The 25,552-nt window shown below is 27.7% G+C and overlaps 4 protein-coding genes across 7 annotated transcripts in view; 1 reads left to right on the top strand and 3 right to left on the bottom strand.

Moving 5' to 3' along the window:
• Positions 1–929: 929 nt before the first annotated feature.
• LOC107997546 (homeobox-like protein HDP1) lies at positions 930–5,204 on the bottom strand. 3 transcript variants are annotated; one of them, XM_062079601.1, is made up of 11 exons: positions 5,003–5,204; positions 4,658–4,936; positions 4,442–4,572; positions 4,230–4,372; positions 4,002–4,149; positions 3,695–3,930; positions 3,557–3,617; positions 3,184–3,449; positions 1,989–3,103; positions 1,426–1,548; positions 930–1,333 (listed from the first exon to the last, which is right to left on the bottom strand). In XM_062079601.1, exons 2-11 carry the CDS (start codon positions 4,669–4,671, stop codon positions 1,312–1,314), a joined length of 2,259 nt encoding a protein of 752 aa, XP_061935585.1. In that variant the 5' UTR covers positions 4,672–4,936; positions 5,003–5,204; the 3' UTR covers positions 930–1,311. The 3 variants fall into 3 exon arrangements, with proteins under 3 accessions (XP_061935585.1, XP_016911717.1, XP_016911718.1); XM_017056228.3 differs by lacking the exon at positions 4,658–4,936 and having other exon boundaries at positions 5,003–5,203; XM_017056229.3 differs by lacking the exon at positions 4,658–4,936 and having other exon boundaries at positions 4,442–4,569; positions 5,003–5,203.
• A 623-nt stretch (positions 5,205–5,827) lies between these two features.
• Positions 5,828–8,252, top strand: LOC107997547 (multiple coagulation factor deficiency protein 2 homolog). The gene is made up of 6 exons (XM_017056231.3): positions 5,828–5,997; positions 6,143–6,261; positions 6,435–6,485; positions 6,625–6,776; positions 6,847–6,995; positions 7,076–8,252. The coding sequence occupies exons 2-6, from the start codon at positions 6,154–6,156 to the stop codon at positions 7,252–7,254; spliced, it is 639 nt and encodes a 212-aa protein (XP_016911720.1). The 5' UTR covers positions 5,828–5,997; positions 6,143–6,153; the 3' UTR covers positions 7,255–8,252.
• LOC107997480 (uncharacterized) lies at positions 7,280–11,488 on the bottom strand. The gene is made up of 8 exons (XM_017056091.3): positions 10,796–11,488; positions 10,546–10,691; positions 10,369–10,481; positions 9,848–10,312; positions 9,728–9,791; positions 9,361–9,535; positions 9,097–9,262; positions 7,280–9,023 (listed from the first exon to the last, which is right to left on the bottom strand). Exons 1-8 carry the CDS (start codon positions 11,153–11,155, stop codon positions 8,764–8,766), a joined length of 1,749 nt encoding a protein of 582 aa, XP_016911580.1. The 5' UTR covers positions 11,156–11,488; the 3' UTR covers positions 7,280–8,763.
• A 192-nt stretch (positions 11,489–11,680) lies between these two features.
• LOC107997505 (uncharacterized) overlaps positions 11,681–25,552 on the bottom strand; it is a 14,721-nt gene continuing 849 nt past the window's right edge. For both annotated transcript variants that reach the window (XM_062079583.1, XM_017056137.3), the window contains 3 exons: positions 15,574–25,397; positions 15,245–15,484; positions 11,681–15,171 (listed from right to left, as the gene is read on the bottom strand). In XM_062079583.1, the coding sequence (XP_061935567.1) occupies positions 15,118–15,171; positions 15,245–15,484; positions 15,574–25,311 (10,032 nt within the window). In that variant the 5' untranslated portion in view covers positions 25,312–25,397 and the 3' untranslated portion in view covers positions 11,681–15,117. The remainder of the gene's footprint in view (positions 15,172–15,244; positions 15,485–15,573; positions 25,398–25,552) is intronic.

Here is a 25,552-nt window from a genome sequence, read left to right as displayed (position 1 = left end):
GCTTTGCGATTGCTACCAGGTAGCGGTTCAATTAAGTTTGTGGCAATTACGTCACGGTGAATTGTTGTAGCTCTCGATGTGGTAGAACTTTATTTATAACTATATTTATCGTATCAACTATTAGACCAGATTTTAACTGACCAAAATAATAAAATATAAAATTTTAAAAGAATATATTTTGAAAGAACAAAATTAAAAGATATTGTAAAATATAAACAAAGTAAAAAGAAAAGAATAATAATAAATTAAAATTATAAAGATCTCATTAGATCGATCTAAGCTATCAAATAAAATCACAAATCTATTTAAACGAAACAATAATAAACTTCTTTTATCTTGAAATTAAACAAACGTAATTAATTTCCATTTCTATATCAGATTTTCTACAATTAGGTAGGCTAGGAAAAGTTAAATTCATTATATACGTAACATTTCTTGTTCCATATTTGTTCTAGCTTTTTTATTTGTCCATCAATGTGACCTTTGTGAACGTTGTCAATAAATCGATTCTTTTTAAATTGTATTAAAATTTAGATTGAAGAATTCTTCAATAACCTTAAAATTTGTATTTTCAATTGCAGCTGTATTTTAATCATCGATTCTTGACAATTTTATATCTTTATAAAGATAGATATATTATAAAATGTTGTCATGTAATATAACATGTTATATTTTATATTTATATATCTATTATATATTTTTCAAGTTTAAGAATAAAATTTACAAAAAGTCATATAATTTAAATCTTAAAAATTATTATAAATAAATATTACTTAAAATTAAAAATGGTGTCATGTGATCTTTGTGCAAAAAATTAACGAAATTTCTATTTTACAATAATCACTATTCCACGATCGAACATTAAAAATAAAACAATATTTTCGTTGCTTGTTTTCAAATATAAATTAATTGAATAAATAAGAAGTTCATATTTTTAAATATTTATTTACTCATTAAAATGTAGTTAAGTATACAAAAAGTACAATATACGAACAATACTACAAGAGGAAGTCAAAATCATCGAAGCTATGACTACGTCAAAGCAAGCCGATTTTATGTGAATAATTAACAATAGCTGTGTATAACAAAACTGTGCGCAACAATGGAAGCAAAATGGTTCGAAGAATTAATTTGTTTTACATTTATAAATGTTTAGTAAAATCAATTTCTCTATTTTTTGGAAATTTTTTTTAATAATATTCATTATATGCATTAATAACTTATTTACATGAAAGGGAACGTCGATGTACTTTAAAAACACACTATTGTGTTTTATCAATCATTCCTCGAGTATGGAAAAATATAGTATAATTATTGATTCCTTCGTAATTTTCTGAAATAAAAAGCAATTATTTAAAATAATGTAATAAAATGTACAAAATTCTTCATGTTCAATCTCCAATGAAGTTAAAATATATTACTCACTTTTTCAAATTAGGTTCATGAAAATTAATTGGAACACGTTTTCTTCTAGGACGACTATAAGAGCTATTGACACTCAAATTACTTTCCGAGTCACTTGAATTAGAGCGAGTAGGTACAGAATTTCTGCACATATAAGTATTTAAATTGTACATAAATATATACGAAATATCCGAATTTAATATTATTAAATAATTCGAAAGATATTTATTATATAAAAAAATTAATTAAAAAAAACATGTAACATATCTTTTGTTCATTCTGTGTATTTTATTATACGTCAAATTCTATATAATTAAAATTAAAATAAATTAACTGTTTTTCTAATATAAATAATTAAAATTTTTTTAAAAGAAATATTAAACTATATTAACTGATTACATCAAAAATTTGATTGCATTTAAAGAAATAAATATAACTTGTATATATTTATACATTTAATTATAAAAAATCTCGTTAGATTATATCAAAATTATTATATTATTATATAAAATTTGTTTGTTTAATCGTTTTTTTTTACAATAATATCTTTTGAACATTGTATATATATTCATACTGATACTTACAAAGATTGACTGGAATTGAGAGACAATATTTCATTTGATTTAACATCGAATTCATCCAATTTTTGCAACACTACTTTAACAGCACTTGGATCTTTCACGAATTTATCTTTCTTTTTCTTTTGACAATTATTTTTCTTTAATAACGATGTCTCCACAAAATCATTACATTGTGTCTGAATTATTTTCACTTTTTTTTGCCTTGAAGATTTGGATTTTTTTTTTAATATAGTCATCTCTTTATCATCATAATCATTATTCGCAAGTAGTGGTAGTTTTACGGTAGACTGGTTAAACTCAGATTCATCTAAAGTATTGAGCGAAACCGATGGAATTGGATAAATCTGGGATATTTTTCGAAGAGTGGTTGTTATTTCTGGTTCTGGTTCAATTGTAATATTTGGTTTTAAAGCAGATTGTTCCAAAACTGGTAATTTTAAGTCATTTATGTCGAAATTCATATTACATGGACGTTGCGTGTAAATCAAAGTAAAATCATCTTCATCTTCACTTTCAAAGTAGCCTCTTCTTTGTGTCACAAAATTTTGTAAATTCATTGTAGATGCATTTTGAGATTTATATTCATCATTTGAATCTGTCAATAGCGTTACATTATGAAAAGTATTATTTTCATTCTGTTGAGACATGTCAAATTCATTTTCATCATTCATTTGTTTACTGTTATTAGAGTTATATAGCTGACTTGAATGTGTAATCGACATAGACATAGTCTTTTCTTCATCGAATATATCGCTCGATTCTGTTAAACTCATAATATCTTCGTTAGAAACATTTATATTATCAGTCTTATTATTTTTATTAATGACAGAAGGCACGACTTGAGAATTGTTAAATAACCAACTTGGTCCTTCAAGAGGATCTTCCCAATTTGATGTACAGTTTTTTGTTTCATTAATTTTTTTTTTTTCTTTTCGATCTGTAATATTCAACTCATTATTGTTCTGTTCATCTTTGCTCTCAATTTTTTCATCATTATTTTGTTCGGACTCATTAGAAGAAGACATTTCTTGTATAATTTGTGTTTGAGAATTTTCAAGATTCATATCACAAATATGTTTTGATGTATTAGTTTTTCGATTATTTTGATTTTCTGTTAACTATATATACAACAATTAAAATATAAATTAATGTAAAAATAAGTTTTAATCAAAAAAATAAATTTATTAATGACACAAACCATACGAATATTAATAGTATGAGAATTTTGCAATAATTTCGATACGTCATTAAGTTTTACTCTAGGACTTCCTATATGTTCAAAATTTTCAATACTATATCGAGAATTGCTATTTCTCAAACTGTTATTCCTCGAAGTACTATTTCTTGAACTGCTATTTCTCGAATTGCTATTCCTTGACAATTTTGATTTTGATTTTGAGAGCTGTCCTGAAATACTTCCAGAATGTCTATTACTTCTTTCGCTTAACCTTCGTCCATTTTCATCTAAAAGTAAATAAAGCGTTTATTTTAATCTTAAAATAAATTTTTCAATACACAATTTTTTAATGAAAATCCATATCTTAATGTAAATTTTATTTAAAAAAACATACCATTATCTTCTGGTGAAGTAACAGTTAATCTTTCAGGCATTCTATATGTGCGACCATTTTTCTACAGTATAAAATTCTTTTAAATAAAAAATCGTTCATTGTTCCTTTAAATTTTATTAAATTTTAAAAAATACTTACACAATTACGTCTTTCAGAAACTCCATTAGGAGGAGTCCTTAAATTACTTCCTTCCTGATTTCTGGGTGGTGTTGTTACTTCTGGTATTATACTTAAGTTTGATGAATTATTAATATATTGCATATTTAATCTACTTAAATTAATGGTAGGTTTTGTAATGGTGTAACCGCTCACCATAGGTTTCACCACTCCTCTAGTTGGAGATTTTGTTGACAGTCTTTTTATTGATTCTCTTTCTGCAATATACATAATTTTTTTTATTTATTTTAAAATCTAGTATAATATAAGACATAATATATGATCTTACTTCCAGCAGAATTAAAAGACATTCTCATATTGGCAACAGAATCTGTAAATTCTTGACAAGATGAAATTGTGTTTGTTAAATAACTAGTCATTGTTACTAGCATTTTAAGCATTTCTTTAGCATTTTTTAGGACATTTGATATAATAGCCTGAAAAATATATTTTTATAAATTTAATTTTAACATATTCATAAAAATAAATATTTTTATGTTTAACATACTTAACTTACATCACGTTTAGTACAAGCTGAACCTAAATTTTGCACCTCAGCAATTAAAGCAACATTTTGAGAAAATAATAATTGACATTCATGCTTTTCTCTAGATAATGCTTTTGCTAATGAATTATTGTTCATTTTTAATTGTTTACATACTGTAACAATTAAATTTTGTTATATATCAAAGATATCATATAATCTATAAAAAATTTTCCAAAACTTACATGGTTTGTAAGACCTAGTTTCATGATAATTAGTTAAAAAATGCCTTCTTTTACTTAACACTCTCTTCTGCGGTTTTTTAACTTTCCGATGTTTTAATATTTGAGGCATTTTCCATTTATAGTTTGGTCTTCTAAAATATGATAAAATATGAAAAAAATACCAAAAAAATACAATACTCTTAAAAAAGTAATAAGTGAAATTTCACATTATCTTACATATTTTTGATCATTTGTTATAATCAGACATATAATATTCTTATTTCTTTTTTTAAATAAAAGAATAAAAACAAAAAATTATATTTTTAATTATTTTAAATTAAATAAAATATTTAAGAAATAAGAATTTGAAGTCATTTTATTTATTAAAGGTATTAAATTATATCTCAAATTATGGGTTATTAAACACACACAATATTTTATATACTAATTTATTTATTTCAATACAAGTAATAATATGAGACAAATTAAAAGGTACGGGCAATAAATTTCTGAATTCTGAAATTGTATAAAACACAAAAGTTAGTGCTAAAATTAACGAAACCGCGTAATTTTGATACATACCTGTTTAAACAATAAAACTTTTCAAGTTTTTCTATTTATGAACACTTTATTGATAATATTATTTTTTTTACAACTTTACTACAGTCATAAATTATTTAGCAATTTTTTAAAATAATATAACACACAACACAAATTTGATATCGAGAGAAGCAATACATTTCCGCCATTGTGAAAGTACGAATCTCACAACGGCGGGATTAATTCATTGATTAGAAGTAAAATATTATTTATTTATTTTTAAATTTTGTATAAAAATAAAATATGTATTACTATGAGGATTTATTTTAATTTTTTTTACATTTTTTTAACTAATTAATATTTAAATTTAATTCAATATATAAATAAGAAGCACTTTTACAATCATTTATAGAAATTTAACTTGTAAACATATTTTTTATTAAACATTGTTTTTTTAAAACAATATATCTATATATAATAGAATGGATTTTAATTTACAAACGCATGAATTTTCATTATGAAAAAATTGATTGATAGATTTTGAAGTGATAACTTGAAAATAATTTTGTTAATTAATAAATAATTTCTAATAATATTATAATTAATTGATCAATTTTTCCTAATTGAAATTAAATATTATAATCTTTATAAAATTTTTAATTACTAAAATTTTATTTATTAAATTTATTAGTATCTTAAATTGTTAAATAAAATTTCATCCATCAATTATTTTAATCCATACAAAAATTATTAATTTAAAAAATTAAAAACACATGATCTCTTTTTAATTTATAATAATAAATTTTAATTTCAAATGATGTAAACTATAGTTAGTGACAATTTATTATTCATATCTTTTATTGTATTTTAAATATATCGAATGAACTATAGCGGAAAGTAATACTTGTGGTATCTGTCCACGTCAGTATATAACTTTTGTAACGTAACCTCAAAATTTATAATCCGGTATTTGATCTTGCCAATGAGCAAGATTTTTGCGTACATGTCAATTTTATATATTGTGTAACATAAACAAGGTATTTTTAATAATCTTTAAAATTTATTATCATTTTTGTGATTTATAATATAATATAATATAATTAAATGTAATAATATGTATATATTATTTTTCTTATATATTTTAAATATATAATTACATATGTGTGCATTTATGTGTTGTAGAATATTGCAATATGAATTGGACATTGTGCCTTTTTATAATCGGATGTTTTTGTTGTAAATATTTATATGCTCAACAACAAAGAATTCCACCAGGTGTATCACCCCAACATTATCAACAAGTAAGTTTTCTTTTTCAAATAGTTAAAACATATGGTTACTATTATGTTGAAGCTTAATTCAAACTTTCTTTCATTTAATGTTTAAAAATATAATATTTTTAAATTGTATGAAAATACTTTTTTTTTATTTATTATTTCATTTATTAAATCAATTTATATTTAATTTATTTTAGCCTCAATTTCAACAAGTACATCAGGTACCACAACAAATTCCTCAACAACAGGTATATTCATATAATAATGAAAAAAAATTTAATAGTTTTTATTTTCTTTTAATTCTAAAATATTTCTTTTAATTTTTATTAATAAATTATTAATTATTAATTATTAATAAAATAATTATATATTATTAAATTTATAAAGTTCCAGCAAATGCCAGGACAGGTACCTATGCAACAAGTTCCTGTTCAACAAGTACCTGTACAACAACAGCATATTCCAACTCATCAGGTACCAATTCAACAAGAACATGGACAAGCAATACTCAATGCTGCTAATATAGTGCATGAAAAAGCGTATGTTACATATATTTAGAATCATTATTATTAATCATTTAAACTTTAGTAACTATTAAAAATTTTGCAGTCATATTGCAGAACACATGGAAGTTCCAATAGATACTAGTAAAATGACAGAACAAGAACTACAGTTTCATTATTTTAAAATGCATGATGCAGATAATAATAATAAGTTAGATGGTTGTGAACTTATAAAGTCTTTAATCCATTGGCATGGTATGTATAATCAATAATCAATTATTAATTATTAAATTACTAACTTTATGAGGAGAATATAATAAATACTTTATATATAGAACAAGAGAAGAAAGAAATAGGTGGAGTCAATACTGGACCAAAATTATTTAAGGATGAGGAATTGGTTACTTTAATAGATCCAATACTGTCTTTGGATGATACAAATAATGATGGATATATTGATTATCCTGAATTTATACAAGCACAGAAAAATGCAGGAGCTACTGGTCGACAGTAATTGCATTCAATAATACAATGTTCAATATTATTAAATAATATTTTTATTTCATTTTAAACAAACATACAGTCCCACTTATAAACATTATCATAATTTTCACTTGTTGTCATTGCAGTATCAATAATGATACAAACTTCTATTTTTTTATATTATAATTGAAATTATTTCTATTCTGTTAATATTTTTTCAATTGTACAATATTCATATCTAAGTAAATATTATTTTTTTTATATACAAATTGAACTATTAATTAAAATTATTATTCAGACATACATGAATATAATAAATAAAAATAATTTATAATTAATATATTATAAATTAAAATTAATTGATTTTTTAATAAAACAAGACTGTCTTTTTTACTGAAAAATGATTATTTTGTTTGATAAAAATATATATAAAAAAAATATATATTTTGAAAGATTAATTACTAATTTTAAAATTATAATGTAAAAGAATTTTAAGAATTATTTTCTTTAATAAATGCAAAATTTTTTCAATCTACTAGTTAGCTGATTATTTTAATATTATTGAAAATAGTTATAATATAATAGGAAAAATGTTAGTAATTTAAGTTCTTCCATTTTTTTTTAAAATATTTTATACACATTATGAATTTAATTAATTTAATTAAATAATATTATAGTATTTAAAAATATGATTTGAAAATTTTAGACGCGTATATAGAATTATAATAATATAATAATTTTTATATTTGCATTATATCTAATAATGTAGATTAATCGAATTTATGTGTATGTATATATATATATACATATATATATATATGTATTCCTTTTTAGAAATACAAAAAAATTTAAATTTTTATGGAGATAAACAATTAAATTAAAATATAAAAAACAACAAAATAACAATTTTTTTAGAATAAATAGTTATTATAATCTTGAAAACATTGATTTTATTATTGAGAATAATTATGTACCTTATGTATTATATGGCTGTAAAAGTTATGTATAAATATAATTTTGTTACAAGTTGATAATTCTATTTTTTCAAATATTGTCTTAAATTTCCATAGACAAAATTTCAATTTTTTTTCATATTATGAAAATATTGAAAATAATTTATATCAAAAATTATTCTATTTGATAATTTTGAATTTCTTCTTGTATTGTCAATATTTTCAAACTTATTATATAATCAATACCAAATTAGAGTAAAGAACTTTGATTGATGAATATAAATTATTTGATTAAAAATTTATTTCATGAAATACTTTAATATATTTCTTGTAAATATAATATAAATTTAACAAAATATATAGAAATTTTACAACATATTAATAAATTTAATACAATTATTTTTACACAAAATATATTGCACATTAAAAAAAAAACAAAAAAAATTTCATAAGTATAAAGTACAAATAAATATTTTCAATTTGTTTTAAAATCAAAGTGTTAAAATAAAACATATTTCATTATATAATTATTTAAAACAATATAAAAATATCACTAAACTTCTTTGTCTAAAAAAATTCATACTCACTTAAAGATACATTCCATTTACTAAATAATCCGCATCATAGGCATATGGTCCATGTCGTCTTCCACGTCTTCGAACAACTCGCAATCGACAAGCAATTAATGTAGCTGTAATAGCTATTATTGTAAGTCCTAAAGCCAAAGATATAACTGCTCCCCTAGGTTTTAGAACTTCATTTTCATTTGCTTTTAAATATTCTGCTATTAAGGTATTTTTCCCATGTTCTTTAGTATGATCTTTTATAACCATTATACTTTTATGTTCTAAAATATATATATGTAAATTAATTATTTATAATAAAATTTTGAAGTACAAATAATTAATCAAGAAACATACCTTTTGGCTCTTTTGTTTGAATATGATTAAATTTTTGTGTTTCATCTTTTAACATATTTTGTTTATTATTTTGATTAATTTCTTTTTCATGTAGTCCATGTTTATCTTCTTGATAGATTTTATTAATATCTTTATTTGATGAAACATCTTTTTGTTCATGTGATGTCTAAAATCATAATATTTTATTTTATTTATTTAATTATGTATTATATTATTATGTATGATTCTATTATGATAAATTTTCAAATTATAAAATATACTTACATCACAAGGAGGTGTTGTTGTAATAATAACACTTTTTTCTATTTCGAATATTTGCTTTTGTTGCACATTTGATATTGATGATGAAGATGGATAAACTTGATTGTTTTGCCATTTACCTCTATTCGAGGATGGAAAATGTGATATATATGGATGTTTTATATCTGAATAAATGCCACTAAATAATTTAAAATAATTAAAAATTAAATGTAAATACATTTAATATTTTTATAATTTCTTAATATCTTTTAATAATTATTAAAAGTTTCATTTAGATATTTATTTAAATATCTACTTTTTATTTAACTTTTTTTTAAAGTTTTTATTTTTTATATATATTATTCAATTAGATATATATTAGATATATTACCTGTCTATCTCTTTTTCCCCTATTATACCTGATCCTTTATGATTAAAAATATGCGATTGATCTTCTGCAAATAAAATACTTTAATAATTCTATTTTATTTATAAAATAATCATTACTTACGTTCATAAGGATTTGAATTTCCTTGTTCATGAAATGAATTATAAATGTCTTTGTTTTGATCATACATAGATTGATAATCCCATACATATCCTGGTGCAGCAAAACCTTTATGTATTTGAGGTACTTCCATTCGTTGAACTGAATATAAAAGGGGCTGTTGTGGAATCATTCTGTGAGATAAATTAGGCAATTTCCAATTAACTTCTGGAATGCGAGCATACATAGGAGGAAGGGATTTATGTTGATCAATCATTTGTTGATATTTTATTATATCAACAGGTAATAATGGTGAAGGTGATTGAGGTCCTTGAATTATAGAAGGCAAAATTGTTGGCTTTTCTGTGGGACATACTAGATCTGCTGCTTCATCAGATCCATCTGCACATTGTGGTATACCATCACATACATTATATACTGCTATACAATCTCCAGATGAACGACACTCATATTGATTCCTACTACAAACTAAAAAATATAATATATTTACTTTTTTGTTTTATAAAATTTTGATTTCTACATACCTTGCTTAATAGGTAGAGATGTTGTCAATAATGACTTTGGTGTTAAAGTTGTAATTAATTTCATAGATGGTTCTGTGAAGGAATATTCTGGTGGTGCTGGATCTGATAATTTTCTATATATAAAGAATATTATTATTCTATTATTAAAATATAAACAACAAAATAATTATTGCCTACCTAAGGGATTGTAATTCATGTTCTTGTTCCTTTTCTAATTGTGAATTATAGTTGCGTACTGCACTACTATAATTAGCATGATTGGTAAATTTACATTTAAAGTCATGTAATGGACCACATTGAAAAAGATAACAACTTCCAGATTTCTGTATAATATATATTTTAATTTATTATTAGTAAAATGTAAATAATTTAATTATTAAAACAAAAGAATTTTTGTTATTTTTCCATTATAAAATTATTCATATACCTTTTCTTCAAAAATAAATACATCACAACTTTCAGTATCACAGCAAAACTTTAAACAGTCTTCTCTAGAATCAACATCGTATTCTTTTAAAAATTTAGCACCCATATCTCGGGATTCCTGTGTTCGAATAATTTTATCTTCGTGAATTTTAAAACTGTCGAGGCACATTTGATAATTGTTTCTGAAATTAGTGCGTTTTTCATTTTTTTTTACTAACGTTTCACCAGATATACATAATAAAATTGTAAAAAAATGGAAAAACACTTGCAAAGCTCTGTAAAACATCATCTTCTTGTCATTTATAAGAAAAACGCGCATGCTTTTTGACTTTCCATTTTGATCAATAACTTTATGTATCATCTGATTAAACTAGTCAAGAATCTATATACACGATATATTAAAATTTTAAAACATTGATAAATTATTTAAAAATATCTAAAAAAATATCAAATATGTATTATTTTAAATTATATTAATAATATTAATATATTTTTATGAATCCTTTGAAACTGCATGTTATCAATTAAATAATAAATTATATAATAAATTTTATCTTTATTTAAATTATTAATAAATAATTATCAAAGAAATTAAATAAAAAAATAACATGTAGAAAAAATATATAAATAAAATTGATTTATTAAATCTGGTATTTTATATTATATTTTAGAATAATACATGTTTGTATTATATATAGATATATCAATTCAATGCAATTTTGAATTCGTTATATAAATATAATTACTTATGAAAAACAGAAATATGTAATTTTTATGTAATGTAATTTTTAAAATTAATGAATTGTTATAATTTTATTATATAAATAAAAGCAGATAAATGCAACAATGATTAAAAAGGATATTAAAGGATTAAAAAAAGACATGATTTTTTTTATTTATTATTTCTTTAATATATCAACTAAAATTTTGCAATTGCATACACTTCTGTAGCCTAAGTACAATAACAGAAAATAATCTATTGATTCATACAATTTATTTTTATTAATTAAACTTCTTATTCTAATTATGGAATGGTTTTAGTTTTAGATATGTAACATTTTTTTTTCTATTTTTTAAAATAATCTATTTGGAATAATCTATTAATCTATTTTTTGTAATTTATTCATAATTTCATATAAATTAAACAATTTTTTTAATAAATTTAAACAATTATAAAATTTTATTATTAATTTCTTTTTTATATTATTTATATATATATATAAAATATATATATATTATATAAAATGCTTTTAAAATTTTTACATATATTATATATTGAATATAATGAAATTTAAAAAAATGCTACAAATCTAAAACATATTCATAGCTTATTTATAATGTATATCATACAATTATTTTATTATGTTAATCACACATTGTGTATAAAACTATAGCAGAACTGTATAAATAATTTATTTGATTTAGAATTGCACAGCTAATGACCATTTTAAAAATTAGTATTTTCTGATAGAATAATTAATTGTAAACTTTGTAAAAATATACAATTGCACTTATTTTTCTATACAGATCTGCCCTATCTAAGTAGTGCCATTATAGATGATAATTTAAATGTTAAAAAATATAAAAAGATTATAAATCAAAAATAGATGGATGTATATATAATATTGACTTATGAAAATTTTTTTTATTGATTTATAAATGTTTAAATGTTTGCATAAATCCACCTCTATAATTAATTTGATTTATAAATTGATAACTTGCACATAAAAATTTTAAATCTTTAAACTAAATAATAATATTGCTATCAATGATAAAAGAACTTTTTTTCTTTTCACTTTTTCTTTTTTCTTTTTTTTTTCTTTTTTTTTTAATATAAATTATTTTAACTGATAATATTTGAATCAGTGCAATCTTATAATAATTTACATTAATGGAAGTCAGCAATTTAATTTTTTTAAAAAACCAATGTTCAACTAAATAAAGCATATGTTTTAAATGTAATCATATTTAAAAATATCCTGGTTCTTTAATATAACATTATTAAATTATTTGAATTTAGAGAAGAATCTGTAATATTTAAATCTCTAATGAAATTTAATATCATATGATAAATTGCTACATTTTATGATTTTGATATATTTAAAATTTGTATAGATATCCACACAATTAAACATTCAGAATATTTAATGTTAATAAACTTAGTTTTTTTTTAAATATGAAACATGGCATAAAAATTAAACTGATATATTTTTTTATCACATAATAATTTATACTTATAAAAATTTTTTAGACTTTGTTTTTTTTCATACAATGTACAAGTGATGCATGTTCATATTATGTTGAATATATTTATATAAGTAATATTATGCATATTTGAACTTCTGATGCATACAAATTTCTTAAAATTTAGGCACATAGAACACACAATGATCTCATTAAAATATCTGCATAACAAAGCTTCAATCAAGAGAACATTTTTCTTAGTTTATGTTATTATTATAGAGCTTATTTTAAATATATATAAATGATTTTAAAAGACACACTTACATAGATAAATTGTAAATAAAATTATAGTAAAAGTTGTAAAATAAATTTAAGATTTACATATTTATAGAAAAATTATTCGCATTATACTTATTATGCAATGGTATGTAATTTAATGTTCTCATAATTGTAACATGTATTATGCATATATTATACAAGAATAATAGAAATATATATATATATATATAATTTTTTTCATTTAATCTTATATGATATACATAACACGATACGACAAATACTGTTAGGTGTATTTTAAGGCACTCGTGCAAATAAAATATGAAAAATTAAAACAAAGTTATAAGAAACAAAACATTAAGTGGAATAACAATTGATAGACTTATATATATATATATAAATATATTATATTTTCTTTTTATTTGGTTGCATTTAATGATAAAACTAGATCTTTCAAAAGTGACTTTTACTGCATTTTTATTCTTTGGAATGTAAACCGCGAAAAAGTAAATTATAAAACAATTGTAGATATAGTCTGTTAACCCTGTATTAGTATAACATCTATTTTTTTTGTAGCCTCTTAACAAGGAATATATTTATTCCATCTTTTTTTATTTAACCAGGAACTTGTTCTTTGCCACTCCCAATATGTGTATATTAATAGAATAATAAGAAAAACATTTATAACATTTAAAAACAATTAAAAACTTTGTTATTTGTAAACAGTAACTTATTAGGCACATCTAATAATTTTAATCAAACATAAACATGTGACAGGGGAGTGAATAGATATATTATTTATAAGTTTTTTATTGAACTATGAGATGTTATTGCTTATACCAATTAACTTTAAATGCTTATATCAATTAACTTAATCTATATTATTAATCTATTCTTATTATAAAAATTTATACTTATTAAAAATAAATATAAAGAATTAAGATTTGATTTAGAATGAGATTTAGTAATTTATATATAGGATACCTTATTTTCAGAGAATATATATAATTTCTAATTTTAAAAAGTAAATTATATTATGTTCATTCATTCATATTGTATAAATTTTTTCATAAAATTCATTCATATTATAGCATTTTAACATTTCATAGTTCAATTTGTTTCATAACATACATATCATATAGATATATTATTTTTACTACCCCTGTTTCAAATATAATTTTATATAAATGTAACCATATATAGTTTTAGGTCTATTTAACATTGCAAGAATACATACTTTTTAAAACAAGAATAATAAACATACATACATACATATATATATGTGTATATATATATATATATAAACACACGCACACACACATATATATATATATACACACATATATTTATGCATTGTATATATAAGTCTTTTCACAATATAAATAAAAATTCATAACGAGCACATTCACTTATCATATTTTCATTTGTACAAATAAAAGACTGTGTAGTCTTCCAAAACTATAAATAATGTAACATATACATTTAATTTTTTTTTTTTTTTTTTGCTAAAATCTTTGGCTAAATATCTAACTACTTAAAGTAATTTTCAAGTAACTTAACAATTAACATCAATCAACAAAGCTTTCTTTTTTTGCAAAGCTCACAGATGTTAATTTCATTGTTTTTATATGTAGATATTATATATAATGATATAATTATATAATATGATTGCCAAGAATAGTAATCATATTGAAAATATACAATTCCATTGAGATTAAAAGAGTCACAGAATTCATTTCGTGTTTATCATTATAGTACATTTTTCAAAGGTACTCACATCATTTGTTTCAGTATACATAATCACAGGAAATCATCTAATGCATCTATGCAGCCAAAATAATTTATAGTAATTCAACATTACTATTATTCTTTTGTCTTATGATCCGGTTGCACATATTCAACACATTTTGCAACATCCTATAAAAAATAATGAATAAAATAAAATATTTTAAGTTTATAATGCAAACAAGTATATGAAATAAAATCATACCTGAACCGCAATTTGCAAAGGTGTCAATTCTCCTATAGAACAATCACTGCGAATGACATTGGCTGGCAAAAGCCTTGGACATGGTTTACCAGTAAAAAGAATAAAAAGCGCGTGTATACTTTTACGTTGTGTCAATTCCATGTAACGATGTTGATATCCAGCTAAATGTCGGCGATGTCGTGAAGTTGTGGGAAACCATCTTTCGCACAAATTGCAGTATCTTTTATGTTTTATTGTTGCCTGTAATAAGTTATTAAAATTAACTTCATCGTATAATTATATAAAAATTTATTTAATTAAACAATTAAAAGTAATAAATATTTTTATACCTTTTCATGATAAGCTAATTGCGTTATAATATCAGCAATTGTCATTTCACAGTCTTTATAGGAATGTTTTTTATTTTCATCTATTTTTTCAATTTGACTTATCATTTTACTTTCCATCAATTTTACATCTCCTATCATTTGTTCAATTTCTTCTTGATTCGTTATAACAGGCGGAGATCTGGAACTATCTCTATCTGAATTGGAATCAAAATTTAAAGAAAACTCTGGCACTAATAATGGCATATTATCCTCCTTTGTCTTTGTATCGTTTGAATTATCATTTTCCTTCTTATATTCGCTGCTATTGTTTTTTTTCTGAGATTTTTCCTCCTGCAATTCTTTCGTGTTGTTATGTAATGGATCAGAATTATTCGGGGATATCTTGTTACTTATTGTTGTTTTATCAAATTTTTTAGAAGCTTTTAACGAAATCGTTGTCAATTCGGAAATATTATTCTCTTCATGTGTGGAAGCTGTAGGGCAAACCAGAGAAAAACTTTCATCTTGTTTTGAACAACTTTCTTCAATTTCTTCCGTTTTCATTTTACGAGGAGATTTATGCCCTTTCTTTTCTAAATTTTTAAATGTTCTATCCTTTTTTACTTCATCATTTTCTTTGTTAGTACATACTTTTTCAAATTTATCTAACGATTTTCCAAAATCGTTAAAACTGAAACTTAAACCTTGCTTTTTTTCAGCTACTGTTCTCAATCGTGATTTTTTTTCTTCTATATCTATGTTTTCCGGTCGAGTCAAACATTTCTTCAATGTTTCCTTAGCAGCTAAAACTTCCTTAACCAATAAATCATTGCAATAAAAATAATCATTTGATTCTTTTTGTAAATTATACGATTGTTGATTTTTTATCAAGATATGATCGTTTTGATCAAAAGTATCTTGCGAGAAATGTTGAAATTCATCGAAATATGGTTCAGTCGGTTCTTGATTAATAAATTTGTTTTTAGAATGAGAAGCATAGTCAATTTTTGATGCAAATATATCAGAATACATATTATTGTTATCAATAAGCTCCAATTCTAATTCCAATTGAGTTGGAATTGCATTTGCCATGTTTATTTTACTAGTATTTTCAGATTCAGAATTCTTTGGTTCATCATCGCTACTGTTCGGTGATGCTGGTAGAATTTCTATGGTAGTTTGACTTTCATCAGAAGAATCGATTTTAATTATTGTACTATCATTATCATTATTATCTAAACATGTGACAGAATCTAGAAATTTATCTTCTACAAGAGATGTACTTCCCTTGGTCCCGAATGATGAGTATTTCTTCTTCACAACCATCAGATCGTTGTTTTCGTTCGTTAAAATATTTCTAAAGGAATGTTTCGTGACAGTCTCTTTTATTTCATTCTCGCTCTCATCATTATAGTTACAATACGTTTGTTCATTTTGAGAAAATAATTTCTTCTTCCCCTTCTTCTTTAAATTTTTACTTTCATTATTATTTGATTTGAAAATATTATCATCCATATTATCATCTAAGTTATCATCGAATTCAGTAATTGATTTCGATTGTATTTTTATAAAACCAGAGTCTGATAATCTTCTCTGTTTGCACTTAGTAGGAGATAAATTGGATACTGAATTAGATCTAGATAATTTTATTTTATTATTATTGTCAATCGCAACCTCATTACTAATATCATTATCTTTATTATCCTTTACGTGAGTGGTCGTATCAATGATACTTTTCGATTGCTTCAAATCTTTCACCATATAATCCAAAACATTTAATCTTTGTAATTTTACTTTCGGTTGCCATTTTGAAGTTTCAGCGATCGAAGTCTTTTTACTTTTACTAATTTCGCACTTAAATTCTGTCCCGATCTGGGTTCTTTTTATTATAACCTTAGGAATTTTCTCGATAATGCACTGAGGAAACTTTTTCTTTAATTCGTCGTTAATTGCCGTGTTCTTATTGGCAGTGTGTTTCGAATCTTCTTCCTTTAATCTTTTGTTTTTTTTCAAGGAAATTTTAGAAATATTCGAATCTTTCCCTTTACTTCTTTCTGGTGAGAAATATTTATTTTCTTCTTGTTTCTTCAATTTTAATTTCGGTATTCTTTCGGTTTCCATATCGCTGGACATCGATTCCTGAAAATTCGTATCTTCTTCATCAGAAGAAGTTTCCGCTTCCTCTTCTGTCCCTGAACTATTCTCCATCTCAAACCTTTCGCTCTCTTGCGTTTTAAATTTCTTAATTCTCATCTTTGGAACAGTTTTCTTAGTCGCTTTTCGTTTTAAATATAATTTCAAATCTTTCGACGATATATCCTCCAATTTTATTCTCACCTTGGGTACTTTATTTTCGTAATTACTGTATTTTAAAGTATACGATTCAACGTCTTTGTTATCCACATCCATATTTTTGTTTTGCTCTGGAATAAGAGATTGCGTTTTATCGTGCTTGGATTTTTCTAAAATTTCAACCGTTGGAGTCACCGAACGTGATCTATTTTTCATAATGATCACCTTCGGTATTTTTGGACGTAATTCAGACAATAATTTGGTATCGTATTTATTGTAACTTTCAGAAGAATCTCTATGATCTATTGAACACTCTGATTTCAAATTTGACGCGTCAGCTTTCTTTATGATCAGTTTGGGTATTGCCTCCACGTCTGTATTGCTATCCGACGAACTAATTAAACTTTTATTATTAACTTTTTCGCGAGGAATTTGCTCTTCTTTTGATTCATCTTCTTCAGTCTTATTTTTGCTCATTTCAACGTCCATACCTGGCGAGTTAGCGCAATACGTATCGAAAATAAGCGTCTCCTTGTCCACCAATGAATCTTGATCGCAATTCATCTCAGAGACAGTCAGCAAATCATCTTGTTCGTTCTCGATCCTTAAACCGTCACTTCCTATCGTTTCTTCGACCAAAGTTTCCTCTATATTTGACAGAATAACCTCTATTTCACCTTTATTCGATACAGTTTCGGTGATACATTTATCTTCAATGTCAATTTGATCTTCTGGAAAACCAACGAAATTTTGTTCTTCGGAAAAATTTTGTTCCTCGTCTATTTGATCGGAATCTGGATTAATATTTTCATCGTATTCAATGGTTTCAACAGAAATGTATCGATCGGTTAAGTCCGTCAACATTAATTGAGATTCGGGTTCCTCTTGTTCCATTACGGAAACGGAGGTATCTTTCAACGAATTATCATCGTTGTATTTCAAAAGCTCAGCATCTTTTCCCTTCCCCTCGTTTAAATCTTCTTCGTAATTTTCGCTAGGAATTTCAACTTCCGTAATGAATTGCACACTTTCTTTTTCGCATTCCAAGATATTTTCTTCGCCGATATCTTTCCCACATTTTTCGACCATCTCATTAAATACGTCGTTCGGTTTTTCCGGATTCAAAAATTCTTGTGAAATTTGATCGAATGCGTTAGACTCTGCTTGAAGTTCTGAAACTTCATTTGTCACATCAATTACAGGCTCTGGTATATTAAGTTGGTCAGTTTCTGAATTTTTGTTCATTTCTATACTTTCAAAATTGTTTTCAGTTTCCGGAGGAGTTTGGTCATCAAACACATTCGTATTAATTTCTTCTTCGTGCTGTTTGATATCCGTTCCCTCCAAAGAACTTTTATCGTTCTTTTCTTCTTCGAGATCGCACAAAGTAAATTCTGGCATATTCTCATTCATCGAGGATTTTTCTTGTTTCGAAGTTGACTCATCCTTCTCATCTACGCTCTCCTTCTCTTCGCTCTCATTAATTCCATTTTCCAATCCGATTTTATCGACAGTTTTATCAGCGCATTCATTTTTCGAATTTTCATTTTCATTTATTCGAAGATTTTCTCCCTCCTCTTCCGGCTTATTCAATTCCGAATTGTCTAAACATTTGTCATTATTTTCAACATTTTGTTTCATATTTCCCGCATTTTCATGATTCGACTCTGCAGAAGTCGATGCGATATTCGATTGCGTATCAGGATTGTTGGTAATTTCGCAATCTTCATTACTTTTATCAAGGATATTAAATTCAACCGGTTGCGTGTCTCCTAAATCTTTATCTTTATTCGATGAATTATCGCTGCCATTATTCTCTTCATCTTTAGATTCCAGATCTAATTTCTCGATCCCAACCGATTCATCTTTCTGCGATTTAGATACATTAGTTGCTTTACCGCTCGTATTCTGATCTTTCTTACTCGCCTCGACAACGCAATTTTTATTGCGATCCATAATCTGTTCATCGGAATCACTGCTGCTGTACATTTTATCCATTTTATAATGATCAGTCCAAACGGCATTATTGTTCCTAATGCTGTGAACGTAGTCTTTGTACTTGACGTGGTTTTTATTGTAAAATTCATCCGAATTATTTCTTTTCCTATCGTAAAGGTACTTGGTATTCTTATACTCGTATTTCTTTCTTTCGCTAAGACCGTGATGCCGCTTTCTCTTGTACAATTTACGAAACTTGGAAGAATTGTAATAATTGTTCCAATTATCCGTGTAGTGAGATTTCTTCACAGAGGAGTAGGAGTCTCGTTTACGAGCCTCCATCATCAATTCGTGATAAGTGAATCTTCGATTAGGGCTATAAGATATTTTTCCATCTTTGGTTGTGTATACAGGAACTGCGTGCAGATCTTCCAGCTTATCTATACTCGAGAATATGGGATTTATGTACCCGTTGCTGCTTTGAAACATTTCACAGTCTTCGAAAATGTCGTCTATCTTTGGCTTCTTCCATCTGCCTGCGTACGCTTCATCCCTCTCCGACCCCTCGTCTGGCCGGTGATCCAAATCCACGCCAGAATATTTACTCAAATTCTTTAAATCGAAATTGCTCAACGAATTGGCAACATTGCTTTCCGGCAGTTTTGTAGAAGTCCTCGCCATCTCCTTTTCCATTGCGTCGATCGAACTCGTAGAACCATTCTTCTGTGCCTTTCCTATAGAATTATTGTTGTCTTCGTCCTTACTCTCGTTCTCGAGCTTACTCTTCCCCTTAATTTTATTATTTGCATCAATTATGGCAGTACTTGATATTGCGCTTTTCGATTTCATTATATCCACGGGATCAATGTCGCAATTAATTACCTCGGTTTTCGACACATCCTTGCAAGAGGCGTCGCTGCACAGCGGTTTATTCGCCAATTGATTGTCCGATGCGCAATCGCAAGTCTCTTTAGAAGCGGCGGGATTCATTTCCTCGCCCAAATTCTTCTCAGCCTCGCTTTTACTCGATTCAACGGGATCCATCAGGGCGTCGAATTTTTCGGAGGAGCCGTGACCCCTGCCCGATAACTTCGCACCGTTTTCCTCGTCTTTGGCGTGCGGCCTACGCTGGCACTCCACTGAGAAAGCAGGGGAGGAGTCGTGGATCTCGTACAGGCTGCGATCGTCGTACAACAATCGTTTGCTCTGCTGCTCCTTGGCGTTTCTCTCCGTGCAGGAAACGTTGATCTCGATTTGGATTCCCTCCAAGGAATCTTTCACGTGCTCCTGCCCTTTGTCGCCTAGAATTAATTTCTTGCCGATATCGTTGTCCTTAATTTTCAAGTTCACGTTCGCGACCTGGATTCCAAAATCGGGCCCTTTGGCCAAGCTTTTCGGATGGCCCTTCTTCGCTTCCTCCTGGAGATTGGCCGAGTTTAAACCGGGCATAGAGGAATTTTGCTCCAGACACGCTTTTCGTATCCCTGGCATCTCGTTGTTCTGCGAACATCTCGCTTTATGACCACTTTTTGACCTCTTTCTCTCGTCCTGCGTATCCTGACACATCCTCTCTTTCGTTCTCCTGTACTCTTTCAGTAAACGCATCTCCTCGGCCGTGTATCTAACGTCCCCGTCGACCGTCGTTTTTAAATCCTTCTGCAACAATTTGGACGTTTGAGATTGAATGCTCTCGTGGAACGTTGTCTTGCTGGATGCGTGCTTTCTGTTTTCCGCCTCTTCGGGAAGCTCTTTGGTATTGTTCATCTTGGAGGGAAACTCGGCCGACTTTAAACTCCTATCTGCGCTGCCGTGTGTTCTCTTGTCGTTCAAAGCAACGTTATTATCCTTTATCACAGCAACGGAATAGTGTTTGTATTGAGAAGTCGTATGGCACACGGGATGCTGTTCACCTTGGATCGAGCTCGAACAATCGTCTGACTTTCTCGCATCGGAGACTTTGGATTGTTTCGAGTGATCGGTATCCCTTTTCTGGGTTACAATCTTCTCGGCACACTTGTCCTTCCAACTGGTCGCCTCTTTCGCCCTTTTCTTGATGTTCAGATCGATCTCGCAGGACGTTGGACAGGCGGTGTTCGTGGATACGTCCTTTATCTGTTTCCTTCTGTACAACTCTTTATCATTTTTCAGTGTTCGCGACTCGTCATCGGAAGCCGTTGGACTCAAATCTGCATTAGAATTGATGTTATCGCCTGCGTCACGCTTTTGAATCCCACCTCTTATCGTCGTTTCCATCGATCTTCTGATGCTTTTGTGTTTCCGCTCGTGCACGTAATCCTCCTGCTCAACCTCTGACTCATACTCGACGGACGTTAGAACATTCCTTGCATCGTCCTCTTTCCCATCCATCAGGCACGCTTTTTTCCTCAAACTGTTAACCTCGAAACTTTTCTTATTTCTCGCCGCCTCGCTCGAGAATTTTGCTTTAGAATTGTTGTCGGAGAAGTCAAAATCACCCACCTCTTGCTCGTTCGAGGTATTGGTCTCGTTGCTCTTGTGGTGATGACGATGACGATGGCGATTATTATTTTCCTTTTGAAACTCGAGCTCCAGAGTATCGAGGGATCTGTTCTTCGCTTTATCCTCGCTATTTAACTGCGTAAAACTGATCACCGGACTGTTTTGCATCACTTCTATGGGATTTGTAGGTATCGATAAATCCTCTATGTTCTGGGACGATTCTTCGGTATCCGAGTGGATAGGAGTGTTCAATGTAGTAGATATCGGCGTGCATTCGGACGTTGGCAAATCTGGTAAACTGATGTCGTCGGGATTATGAGATTCTTCGAAGCTGTGCTGTTTCTTCAATTCCATATTGTTATCACCGACATCTAGACTCTCCTTTTCCGACGTTGTTGACAATCTTAATTCGTGATTGTTCATTGGTTCAACTGTTTTGACAGTTTCGCATATGTTCGAGCTCTTCGCACTTGTACCCTTATCGATATTATCCAAAGACGCGGTGTAATCGGTAGGCAGTATACGACTCGTGTCGCTCTTGCTCTCCTGCTCCCCACTTTCGCGAGCTATCGCTTCCGTTTCATCGTTATTCGATTCCCTGAAAAATGGTATCGTCTTCTGTTTCTCCAACGTTTGTATAACCTGATCGTCAGGCGCTCCCAGGATGTTGCTTATTTCTAAATTGTCCACTATGTGAATGGTAGGTATTTCGTCGGGGCCGTTGCTGATACAGTGTATGATACTTCCAGGTTTTACAACGCCTTCTCCGATAGTTCTTTTGGAAGTTTTTACAATTTGAGAATTGTCGGGCGCCGAATAGGATATCGTCAAACAATCCTGGGCCGTTATCACGTTCGCCTCTCCTTCCTTGTTACTTTCCATAACCTCGTCCGAACAGAAATTATTTTTTCTCGTCACTTCCGCGTTCTGCGTTTTCGACGAAAGATCTATATTCTCGTAACTCACCACAACGACTGGAGTTGTCTCGCTTAGAACGGTGTCTGGCAAGTTGGTCGTTCCATCTTCATCGTCAGTCTCATCCCAATTAGCCAAGAATTGTCTGACGTCCAAATCCGGTTTATTGGCAAACTCTTTCGAAGTTTTTTGCTGCGTTATTGTTTCGTTGCTGGTATTGGTATTTAAAGTATTAAAGCTGTGACTCTCACTCGTTTGTACTTTTAATTGATTTTGATTGAAATCTTCATGTATCGAGAATTGATTCTGCTTTTGAAACGTCTCTGTACAAGAAGAAGGAACATGCTCGTTTTGCTGAGGAATCATTAATTGCTCCGATTGCTGAGATTGTTGACATTTTTCGTTGACTATAGCGATATCTTGACCCTTATTTTGTTTATCAATGTCTTTTGACGCTTGCTCTATAATCGGCGCGTGCTGCAACTTGGGAAAATTATCCGGCAGATAATTGGAATTTATCAACATACCATTCTGATCGAACTGCAAATTAATAGGCGGCATCGTGTTCATCGGTGTTGCTACACGTGGGGTTTGTTGAACTGGATTTTGATATCCAGATGATTGTTGTAATTTCAATACTTCTCTATATCTGAGAATACATTCTTTGTATTTGGGATGGGATTGATAACCAGGTATCCTGCTCAGCTCTCTAAGATGATTCTCTATCGAAAATTTTTGCATTGCTATTTTATGTTGATATACTTGATGCTGTGGAGAAGAGTTGTGCATAAAGGTATTCTGCATTCTGTTCATCATTGCAGTATTATCGGTGGTTTCTTGACATTCGTGAGGCATTTCTGCGGAAATGTTTCTTGGAAATTGCGAATTAAAATATGGATTTTGAGAGGACGATGCCATATTTGTGTTTACGTTTAAATTAGGCATCCCTTTGGACAACATATTCCCATTCTGATATTGGAATTGTTTGTTATTGAACTTTTGTTGGGGAATGAAATTTTGTTCTTGATGTTTAAGTATTCCTGAATTCGGCATGTTCATATTATTCGTCCTCGTATGTTCTTTTACGGGATATGGATATTTTTGATGCTCTGTAGAATAATTGTAATTTTGCATGGAATAATTGTGAAACATTCCTGAAGATGTTACATAATTTCTATGCATTAGATGATCCTTATGATATTTATAATCTGCAAAATTTCTTCTATGATCTATAGTGGGCGCATTGGGTAATACAGGACTCATTACTTCTTTACCTTCTAAATTATCTTTTCTAAAATTACAATTATTTCCAAAATGTTTATTTTCCATCTGATAATTAGATGAATGTACATTATCTCTATACGACGCATTATTTTGATAGGATCCAAACTTCTCCCACTGCTGATAATTAATATTAGGATCTGAATTGCAACACAAACCTTTACAAGGAATAAACGAAGAAGAGGGGCCAGGTTTTCCAGGAGGTAGTGAATTAATATTAGTATTTCTTGGTCCCATATTTCCGGAGCTTGATCCAGTTCCTAATGTCGGGCCGTGTCTGGAATTAGGCCCAAACATTGAACTGGGACCAGTTCCAGTGCTAGGATTGGTTCCAAGTCCAGAATTAGTTCTAGGTCCAGGGATAGACCCAGGCCCTGTTCTAGGTCCAGAAGGTGCATTTAAATTGCAGTTTGGTCCATTTAGATGACCTATAGGTCCATTGAAAGGCACCTGATTACTTCTGTATCCTATTTCATCATTTATAGTTCCAATTGTAGTGTTTCTAGGATCCACAGAAGCATTTATGTTATCTAACATAGGATTTCTTGTATTTGAAGAACCATAATGGCCAATGCAATTCTGCATTTGTACCATAGATGCAAGAGGGCTATTATTTGGAATAGTTGTACCATTCGAGGCATTGTTAAAAGATTGAAAATTTCTTGAATTGTAATTTGCATCATTCTGATGCTTATTTAGGCCCTCTGAGTTAAGGCTAATTGGATTTAATGTAGGACTGACACCAGGAATGAACGTAAGGTGACCAGAATTTATATTTTGCGTAGAAGATGAAACTTCATTTGTTTGTGAGGTATTAAATTGGTGCCAATCTGGCATATTCCCACCGTAGTTCATTGTACATTGTTTTATTACAAATTTTCTATATTTATCTCATTCCCTTTATTCACAAAAAATAATTGCACTAGAAGCAGGAACAGAACCTGTAGAAAGAAAATTTTGTTTTGTTTTAATCTTTTTAATTTTATTTAATTTATTAATTTATCTATATAATTATATCAATTTATTTTAAGTTACTTTAAAAAATTATATTTTATTAAATTACAAAAAATCATAGTAATTAAAAAAGAAAATGCAT

This window comes from Apis cerana, linkage group LG9 (genome assembly GCF_029169275.1).
Source record: "Apis cerana isolate GH-2021 linkage group LG9, AcerK_1.0, whole genome shotgun sequence".
Lineage (NCBI taxonomy): Eukaryota > Metazoa > Arthropoda > Insecta > Hymenoptera > Apidae > Apis > Apis cerana.
The sequence above is the reverse complement of the archived record's forward strand: the minus strand, read 5'-3'. Positions and strand labels throughout refer to the sequence as shown.

Excerpts from the sequence above, each read along its gene's own strand:
- LOC107997546 (XM_062079601.1), bottom strand. Across the intron at positions 4,150-4,229 it reads CAGCTTGTACTAAACGTGAT|GCTATTATATCAAATGTCCT; the intron begins GTAAGTTAAGTA and ends TATATTTTTCAG. Across the intron at positions 3,450-3,556 it reads TACTTCACCAGAAGATAATG|ATGAAAATGGACGAAGGTTA; the intron begins GTATGTTTTTTT and ends ATTTACTTTTAG.
- LOC107997547 (XM_017056231.3), top strand. The coding sequence starts at position 6,154 with ATGAATTGGACATTGTGCCTTTTTATAATCGGATGTTTTTGTTGTAAA. Across the intron at positions 6,262-6,434 it reads CACCCCAACATTATCAACAA|CCTCAATTTCAACAAGTACA; the intron begins GTAAGTTTTCTT and ends AATTTATTTTAG. Across the intron at positions 6,996-7,075 it reads GTCTTTAATCCATTGGCATG|AACAAGAGAAGAAAGAAATA; the intron begins GTATGTATAATC and ends CTTTATATATAG.
- LOC107997480 (XM_017056091.3), bottom strand. The coding sequence starts at position 11,155 with ATGATACATAAAGTTATTGATCAAAATGGAAAGTCAAAAAGCATGCGC. Across the intron at positions 10,482-10,545 it reads CATGAATTACAATCCCTTAG|AAAATTATCAGATCCAGCAC; the intron begins GTAGGCAATAAT and ends CTTTATATATAG. Across the intron at positions 9,792-9,847 it reads AAATTCAAATCCTTATGAAC|AAGATCAATCGCATATTTTT; the intron begins GTAAGTAATGAT and ends TTTTATTTGCAG.